General features: G+C 43.0%; 1 protein-coding gene across 1 annotated transcript in view; it reads right to left on the reverse strand.

Moving 5' to 3' along the window:
* Positions 1–3,065: 3,065 nt before the first annotated feature.
* The window catches only part of LOC130375751 (uncharacterized), a 17,787-nt gene continuing 10,797 nt past the window's right edge, over positions 3,066–10,055 (reverse strand). Inside the window, exons 2-9 of the mRNA XM_056582861.1 lie at positions 9,610–9,760; positions 7,646–7,714; positions 7,300–7,350; positions 6,606–6,748; positions 6,025–6,125; positions 5,775–5,929; positions 5,178–5,477; positions 3,066–4,512 (exon numbers count right to left, since the gene is read on the reverse strand). Of these exons, the coding sequence (XP_056438836.1) occupies positions 3,968–4,512; positions 5,178–5,477; positions 5,775–5,929; positions 6,025–6,125; positions 6,606–6,748; positions 7,300–7,350; positions 7,646–7,714; positions 9,610–9,700 (1,455 nt within the window). The 5' untranslated portion in view covers positions 9,701–9,760 and the 3' untranslated portion in view covers positions 3,066–3,967. The remainder of the gene's footprint in view (positions 4,513–5,177; positions 5,478–5,774; positions 5,930–6,024; positions 6,126–6,605; positions 6,749–7,299; positions 7,351–7,645; positions 7,715–9,609; positions 9,761–10,055) is intronic.

Consider the following 10,055-nt stretch of genomic DNA (forward strand, 5'->3'; position numbering starts at 1 on the left):
GAGCGGCCCGGGTGTTCGACGAACTCAGAAGTTCAGGGCCCTGAAGCAAGTTGCAATGCCAACAGATAGCCACAAGGGAGCAGCATAGAGACACATACAACATCCAGAGAGGCGGGAGTTCAGCACCATGCTTAGCCAATCAGAGCACATAGTTAAGTCCACGCCTGCCCAGTATTATAGTTACAACCCATAGCCCAGAGGGCTACAACGCTCCAGGTAACGCATCCTTCTGATGCCCTACTAAGTGTATCTCCACGCGTGCTTATACAATTCCCCTCCTTTTGCTTCATAGTATGCTAGTCCAAACATTACCAAATAAAGTGCGTTAAAGCGATCCTGACTCGCCAGACTTTTTCCAAAAGAACACGGCAGCGCTCGCACAGTCATAGCTCATCGTCTCATTGGCGGGCCAAATTCTCTGGGCGGGCAAGGCAGAGAAAGGAGAGGTACTTGGCCCCTTATGACGACATATGGGGTCGAAATCGGAGCGTCTGACCTTTCATTTTCAAAGGTGGAGCATGATACCTAATGCTCGTCTTACACCTAACGCCATTTCTAGCTACTAGGGGACCATAGCCAGGCTAGGGGAACTAATATTTATGTTAGGAAACCTCATAAAATCAAATTTTCCTGCCATGGGACCTTTACAAGGCAATGCTTGGGCTACTGCCCTCCTACATTTGTAATCTAATCACACGGAGATGTCAATGGGACTTTCCTGGTTAAATAAAGGTTAAATAAAATAAATCTACCCTCACGTGCAGGACACAACTGCACTAGAGACAACTGCTCCAGTTGTACTCTACTAAAGAGTGGCGGCCTCCTGCCCACATGGACTTATAGATTTAGTTAGTGACTGACCCAGGTTAATGGGGTAGAATTATTCCCATGTGGGATTCAGGGAGTAGAAGTAGTCCACCCTCAACCCTAGTTAGCTATGTAGAGAATGCCGGCCTATGTTTTTTTTTTTTTTTTTTTAAAGAAATATTGATTCAACTTCTCCACGTTCTTTTTCTAGAGAAACATGCGATCTAACTGCTGGAGGAGGGCTAATTCCGACATATCCGGTGAAGTAGTAGAGGAAATCCCCCTGAGGTAAGCCGGAATGATGATCTGATGCCTCTCCCTACGGAACATGGTAGTAGTTTCACAACAGTGATCTATGAGATCCAAACAGAAATCTAATATCCCCTTCATTTCCTCTCGGAGTCGTGAAGTAAAATGTGACATGTCATTGTTTAATACTAAGGTGGCAAAGGCGTGAGGATACAATCGAATAACAGAGCACCAAGGCAGAGAGTAACAAGTGGTGTAACAATGGTGAAAAACACGTAACAGGTAAACTAAAGACATTCTAAAAATTTAAAAACGAGTATAATTGGTACCTCTCCATTTTTCTACTAGGCACAATGGATTGCTGCCACGTCTATCAGGGCGAGAAGCCCCTCAGTCTCAGCAGGAGTAAAAGGAGATGACAGGTCCACGTTGTCAACACCCTCGGAAAGATGTTGAGTGATCATATCCTCGACCACTTTGGTTCTGGGTGTGTCGGGTCGAAAACCCTTGTAGCCGCTCAGCGTCTCATCACCTGCTCTGATCAGGAGACGGCCACAGAGCCAGGCGACAGAGGAGTAGTTGGAGGAGTTTACGTGCTCCAGATTAGTTTTGAACCCGTAATGAGGGTTCGCTGCCACTGTTCTGAGAGCTAGCACAGCTGCATCCCACTGTCCTGGATATAAGCGCATAACATGCGGCCACGGGAACCTGCGATGCTCATTCAGGGCACGTGCGAAAACATCCAAGGAGACCAACCCGGACCCAGCGGCCTGAGCCAAACAAACTCTAAGCCTGATACAACCTCCTGGCAGACATTCCTTCCACTGCCTGAGTATATCTCCCATTGATCGATGGTCAACCAAATGACCAAAATTGGCCCAGGTGCACTTCACATCCTCAACAGAGAGGTTTGAGATATAAGGCATTGTCTGCCTCATCTCTCTTTGAAGGCGAGCAGCCCCTCAGAGACGTCTCTTAGCTCTTTACCCGTTCACTCACGTAGCTATGACCACCGGTGCTTTGGATCTGCCAGGGCTTATAACTGCCTCCGCGGATATGTCTCCTCATAGAGAACGAGATCATGGTCAGGACAACAACATAGAGCACTCTCTCCCTGATCACCTCAGCACTGGAGTTGGCTGCCAGGTGGACCCAGCGCAGCATGACGTGCAGATCGCCTACATCGGTCCATACACCCGTCGCACTTGCCCAGGGAACATCGGGGTGTGAGGCTGTGAATGTGATCCACCATGTTTGAGTCTTGAGAAGCATGGGGTTGTTCATCAGAGCCAAGAGGTCACCTCTTGCTTCGTCACGGTCCACGATGGATGCAGCCAACCCCCGGAGCCATTGTTTCCAAAATCAGCAGCTGCCTTCGATCCACCGGACTTGTTGCTCTCATGGAGACGATCACGGAGGCAGTTATAAGCCCTGGCAGATCCAAAGCACCGGTGGTCATAGCTACGTGAGTGAACGGGTAAAGAGCTAAGAGATTTCTCTGAGGGGCTGCCCCATCCACCTGATCAACTGGGACAGCAGCTTCCATCCATGGAGATTCATTAGTTCCGGGGAGAGCTAATGCATCCACCATGTCCTTGTGAGCTGAGTTTTTCCAGAAATAAGTCATGTTGACAAGGCACTTAGGAAGACGCTTTTTGAAACAATTGGATAATTCTCCCGCCTATGTTGTATATGAATAAAGAAAGATGTTCAAAGAAATACAATCGGAGACATAGGAGAGTGTTGTGGGAACAGCTGGAAACATATCTGCGAAATTTCAATGTTCTCAGTTACAAAGTGTTTTTTAGGAGACACGCTGAATAAATACATCATGTTTGTCAAACTCAAAAATAATCGTTTGAATAATCGTGATTTCAATATTGACCAAAGAAATCGTGATTATGATTTTTTTTTCTAGAACCAAGCAGCCCTATGAGATGTGTATTTTGGTGTTTCTCATCAGACGCGTTCATCCAAAGCTACCCACAGTGGGTACAAATCCACACGGGCTCTGGAAGTATTGTGCTGAGGGGGCTGCCGCACCCCCTGTTGGCTGAGAGGCTCACAACACATTTTGTAGTTTTAAATAATTTCTGATGCGTCTATTGTTATTTTAAGGCGCTTACGTTAGTATTATTGAGTTTAACTAGAAGAATCATCGGCTGAACACAGGAGAATTCATATGGAGCCACTGACTTCTTTATCATCATATGCTTTATTAACAAGTACAACAGAAAAGTTTTCCCATACATGTACACAATAAACCATAGGACTAAAATAATAGAAGTAGCAGACATTTCAAATCATAAAGAGGTGTGCAAACATGTTTAATAACTGAATATGTTCTACTAGCGTGTTGTTGCCAGAATAACACAAGGAATCATTATTTGTTTTCAAGTCATTAAAGACCCCTTGCATTGTCAATACAATATACAATCTGCTTTAAGTCAGGTTCCATGTTAGGCATGTCAAAATAAAAATTTCAGAGGCCCCTAGTACAAAACTGGATATGATGGAAAATATTCAAAATATTGTAAAACATTTTTTGACATTTGATATTTTTACAGGTTTATAAATCAAAAAAAATACATTTTACATTGTAAATTACATCTTTGTATAACCTGTATAGTTAACCCCATGGAATATCTTAAAAGTCTCTTCCCGTCGTGGTTTATCATGCAAACCTTTCCGATGCCAAATAAAATGTAGCATTTGGAGTATAGTTGAGGATGTATAAGAATCAAGCAAAAAACTGAAATATTGAACAGCAGGAGATTGAGAGAGGGACAGAAAGAATGCAGCAGAAGATGGAGAGAGAGAGCAGCAGAAGATTGAGAGGTGAAGTGTGTGTGTGTGTGTGTGTTTGTGTGTTTTCTTAGATGTGTGTGTCTTTGTCTGTGTCTGTGTGTGGCTACAACAGAGACACTGCGGCATCAACATCCCCTAGCCTAAACCCAGGGAGGAGGTCCTCCTTGGTGAAGGTGGAATGGAAGGTGTGGATGTGTGTCAGTATGTCTAACCCTCTTACATCTGGGGACACTCTGAAGAAGGACAGAGAGCCAGCAGGCCGGTCCAGATACACTCCTACTCTGTTAGAGTCAGAGGGGTCGAGAACTATGTCAGTTGAACTACCGTTGTACCGGGCAGTGTAACGATCATCGAGACAATCAAGAAGCCAGGACTTGTTGTTCCCTCCAAGCTTGCTATCATTACCCCCTCCTTTCCTTGTGATTCCTCTGTAGGTCACTCCTATACCAACACTTCCGTTTCTCTCTACCTCCCAGTAACAGCAGCCAGTCAGACCCTCTCGACACAACACCTGGGGCAAGGTGTCAAATCTTTCTTGGAGATCAGGATACGACTGGTTCCCTCCAACCCGCTTCACCGTTCTGTTGTCCTCAGACAGAGAGAGGTCTTTGTGGGCTGTGTTTGGGTCCAGTGGGAGTTCACAGGCATCTGATGGGGAGAACAAGACATGATGAGCCTCTGAAGACAGAAACAGACTGATGAGGTATTTCCTACACAAAGCAGACTTTTTGACCAAAAATATTATTCTAATGAGAATAAGATCATCAGCCTACTAGTAATAAAAGCAGGGTTCTCCCCACAGAATGAACCATTTGAATAGCGCTCCCAAAAGCCAAACCACAATGTCACGAGACAGAGCTGCGTGCTGTCGATCTCTTTCAGATCCACTCTCAGTCCGACACAGCTTGAATGTAATACTGCTCTTCTGGCACATCAGAGTGCCAGGCGAGCCATGGAGCGTTGTGTCGTAGAAGGACAACACACGAACGATTCAAGGTCTGGTTCTGTGTCAATATGATGGTTGGTGATGGGGCAAGGTTTGAAACAGTGCTGGAGGTTCTATCGCGGCAGTATGTCTGTGCCGGTGTGAGCGCTCTCATTGTGTCTCAAACACAACCACAAGTTCAAGTTAAGTCACACGGCTTTGAAAGTATGGGGGGGCTTGAAATTATCCTAAAACTAAAAGAGCTCTTTGATATCTATCCGTCAATAATAAATATTTTGTTTAAATCAACAGAAATGTTATGATTATATCAACAACAATGTAATAAATACATCAACAACCAACATCTCTTCTTGGATCCAGATCTTACCAAAGACAAGCAGCTCAGCGGTGTGATTGGCCGTGCCAGCGCTGTTGCTCGCCATGCAGCAGACCGTGGTCACGCCAGAGCTCACCCCTCTGACAAAGAGGAACCCCCTCTCCACCCAGGCCTCTGATTGGTCGTCTGTGCCGTCCCTCTCCAGGGGCCTGCCGTTGTGGAGCCACTGGATTGTGGGATCCGGTGTGCCGCCAGCATCGCAGCTGAAGCGGGCCGCTTGGCCAACGGGCAACACCTTGCTCGAGGAGCGGAACTCTGCGATGATGGGGGCCTCCGCCGTCCTGGGCATTGCTGAACCAGAAGAAACCAGGACGAAATGAGTGAATGTTTACAACACGTATCTAGAGATGCACCATCAAACAGACCTCACTGATTCGCTATACTTGTCCACTAGAGGGCGACCCATAATATTTAGTTACAGCAACATGAGGTTTCATGTGAGAAAACACCTAAACCCTGCATTACCAGTAGACACAGACACTGACATCCAACCACCTTTCCATTCATAAAGAGTATATTTACTGTATCTACTGCAGAGAGAATAGAACGGAGGAATTATTCCCAAACTCATGAACAAAGTCTACGGACCCTCTTTGTTCAGCTCAGCTTCCAGATGATCCAGGTCTATGACCCTCTCACAGACCCAGTGTTGCAGTTGGTCACACGGTCCTTCAGACAAGCTAGTACCCCATTCTACACAGTCTTTTGCTGGAGCGTCAAGATGTGTTTTATTGCGTACCCAACTGAGAACCACAAGGAATAGAAAGTTGACGGGTTGAAGTGTCACTGTCACAGAGTGAAGAGAAGAGATGCTGCTGAAAAGAGTCATCAGCCTTACCTTGAAGTCATGTTGGTATCATCCACCCACTTGAAGTTCCCATTTGTATCTTTCTTACTCAGTCCAATCCAGGAACGACCCTTAAATCTGCTAACAAACTCCTGTTTCCAATAGTAATAGTATATGTTGTCATGAAGCTGACTGAATGTACCCAGCGCACACACACACACACACAATCGCTCGCTCACACACATACATTTTATATGCTTTATTTTATTCTACATTACAAGTCTTTGAAAGATCTAACACATTAATACGGGTCAGCACATTGTTATGTAACATACAATTTCAGGGGTACAAGGAACATCTCCTTTTCCTGGTAAACACACTTCATATAATTTTGAAGTTGAGCAGTACTTTACTAGCTGTTTGAAAGCCCCCAAATGCAAAGTCCATGGGCCGACAGCCTACGAACATGCCCTAGACTACTAACACTAGTACACTAGGTTGGCATTTGTTGTTTTTAATGGTTGATATCAATGATTGCTATTTTAGAGTTACATACATACACACACACACACACACACACACACACACACACACACACACACACACACACACACACACACTGCCTCTGTCACCTGTTCTTTTCTGCTGTTAATAACTACCAGGTCTGCATTTCTCTGCAGACAGTAGTCTCGACTGGCCGTCCAGCTTCTCTTAGTAGTAGAGATAAGGTAGAAACTCTTGTGGAAATAAATCCAGCCGATTCGTGTCCAATCAACTGTTGAATGTAAAAGCAAAACCTTAACAAACACAGAACTGCTTTTCTTACTGTCTTCATTACTGACCCTGACCCTAACCCTAAAAACATGACCTTAGTAGACCACACTAGAAACCTGACCTTAGTAGTCAACAATACAAACCTGACTTAGTAGACCATACTAGAAACATTACCTTAATAGTCCACAATAGAAACATGACCTTAGTAGACCACAATAGAAACATGACCTTAGTAGACAACAATAGAAACCTGACATTAGTAGACCACAATAGAAACCCCACCTTAGTAGACCACCCTAAAAACATGACCTTAGTAGACCACAATAGAAACATGACCTTAATAGACCACAATATAAGTTCCTCTGTACTCCACTGCTCCCCCTGCTGCAGGAGGATACTAACAACACCTTCAGTAACACCATGCTGCCAGAATCCTTTATTTAATTGTATGCTCTGTTAGCCTTCCAATAAAATTATTTAAAGTTATAAGGAAGAGGGGATGTTCAAACATAAATCCCAAAAGCAGATAGCATTTTTTAAAGAAAGACTTACCAAGTTCATTCATTAAGTGCTCTCTCCCCCCCTTCCGAGGTGTCACAGAGTCTAGGACAGGGCAGAGTACAGAAGAAATCAGCTCTCAAACAGAAAAACATTGTCTCTAAACATAACAGGCTACTCAAAAACAAAGTCCATCCACACTGAGAAAAGACTATATATTATTAGTTTAATTATAAATAATAATTGTTCTTATTATATTAAGAATCACTTTTATAATCATCATTTTCTTATCAAAATAAATGTTTGGATTATTCTAATTAATATTATAAATAATAATTAATATTATTTTTGCTAATATAATGATCGTATTAATATTTAGGATGATATGAGTTAGACTCACCATAGCGCACAGAGGTTACGAGAATACACAGCAGTACGAAGCTCAGAGTGACAACGTATGACCGTAGACCTGTTCAGGAGTAGGACACACACACACACACACACGCATTGTAATGTGCACAGTGATATATTCGTAGTGCTTTGGTATCATTCACAGTCCAGACAGTCTCCCTCCAGTCTGCAGAATCCCTCCCCGTCTAGAAGAAACGTCTGAAGACCTCTACTGAGAACACCTCAGTAAGTGATTATTGGTACTGTAGCTCTTGTGTGGAATTAAACATACTTAAGCAAAACAAACTTAATAGTCACTTATTATTGACAAATATGCACAAATACAGTAATTGATACAGTAATATATACATACACATACACTTGTCGAAGGGGGGGGGGGACATGTGGCCTGTGTGTCACCAGGGTCATTCACAACAGCACACAACAAAACATTAGGTTATGTATTTTGGTAGCCAGGCTAATTGCAGACCAAGCTCAATCGTAGATTGCATGTTGGTCTGGGGAGGCTGCTGTCATTTCTTCAGCACAAGAGGCTTGATCAACGGGCGTAGTTCATACCATAGATAAAGATATATATATTAACTAGATGCCTCGTCCACGCTGCTGGCCAATGGAGTCGAACGTCACCACTGGCGGCCATCTTACCACAGTAAGCTGCTCACCCATAACATTGTGTTGGTAGTGGTACATGTACTTTTTAAATAACCATAACTTGCTCAATTTTCAACCGATTTTCAAACGGTTTGGTTTGTTATAAACGTCAGAGATGTGGTTATGACACTGCATGCTTTTGATAGAATAATGAAAAATAGAATAATCTTCCAAAATAGTTACAATACCATAACCACGTTAATAACGTTTGTAATAAACCAACCCGTTTGTAAATCGGTTGAAAATTGAGCAAGTTATGGTTATTTAAAAAGTACATGTACCACTAACAAGACAATGTTGTGGGTGAGCAGCTTAGTGTGGTAAGATGGCCGCCTATGGTGACGTTCTAGACGCCACCGTAAGGCATCTAGTTAATATATCTATGGTTCATACGACTCTGTACGCCATTAGTTGCTTGCCTCGCTTCCCTGTCGTCATTGTGTTAAACCAGCCAATAGCACCCAAGGGAGAAAAGCCAGCTTGGGGATTGGCTCCATTTAAATCGGAAACAGCGGATCGGAAACAGAAAGAAATGTATTGCTCCTCTCCAGCCCCTGCAGAGTGAATTCAAATCGCCGGCAGAAAGGGCTGGGGGCACCCAGTCTAATATTTTGGGATAATTTGAGATATGTTCATATTAATTACAAACTTTATATAATTGTGGTAAATTCATAAGTCCACTTGATGTACAAATGAATGCATTGAAATGAGCATTGGCATATAGTATTGCTTTTTTTGTATAATTTGGCATAGGACATAAATATAGTTGGTGACCCCTGCAGGATGCATACACATACACATGCGTACAAATACACACAAACATAGATAAATATATACATAAACATAGATACATACATTCATACAGATGTATACTGTTCATACATATACAAACGTTTACATACGTACACAAACATATTTACACCTGTAAATATGTAACAAATCCCAAACATACTACGATAGACAAAAGTACTTTCTCTAATGCTACGTTGCACCACCACTAATAATAAATAATTAAAATATTAAACCTGTATTCTGCTCCCTCAAGCTACTCTGCACTCTTTCTAGTTTTTCCATCTATATAACGAACACACAACTACTTGTAAATGTGTGTTGTGGGTCGAGAAAATACACGTCGTTATTTAGGAGAATAAATCTAGGAATACGTTTATGGGGTCGCTTGTTCATCAGGTTGGTCACTTTGGCCAAAATTGTCTGCTTAATGTAAATCTTGAGATGTATGTAACTGAAAACAAATCTATGTACAGGTTTTATCGCTTTCAAATCCACTCAGAAGGGTCCTACCAGATCTTCTCTTTTTGGTCTGCTCCCGGTCCAAAGACATGTCCTCAGCTCCCGTAGAGGATCCAGAGTCCAGTTTATTGCTGGTGGCCATGGTTACTCTCTGGACAGCTTCAACTGCTTCTGCTATCAGGCTTCAGCGCTGCTATATCAACTAGGAAAACAACGTCACATGTTTTAATTCTGACTTATCATCCGCTTTCAATCTGAACCATCACAGGTCAGGAAATGTTTGCTTCTACTCTAGTCAGATGCCGTCATTTTACCCATCCAAGCACTTAAGCAAGCAAGCAAGCACACACAAACACTCAATATCATTATTAATTTCATAGCCTAACCCAATTAGTGGTCAAGCTGTATACCAGAAAGTAGTGGATATGTCTAGGACCGGTCAAGCTGTATACTAGAAGGAAGTGGACATGTCTAGAAGTGGTCAAGCTGTACACTAG

The sequence above is a fragment of the Gadus chalcogrammus genome, chromosome 1, assembly GCF_026213295.1.
Source record: "Gadus chalcogrammus isolate NIFS_2021 chromosome 1, NIFS_Gcha_1.0, whole genome shotgun sequence".
Classification (NCBI taxonomy): domain Eukaryota; kingdom Metazoa; phylum Chordata; class Actinopteri; order Gadiformes; family Gadidae; genus Gadus; species Gadus chalcogrammus.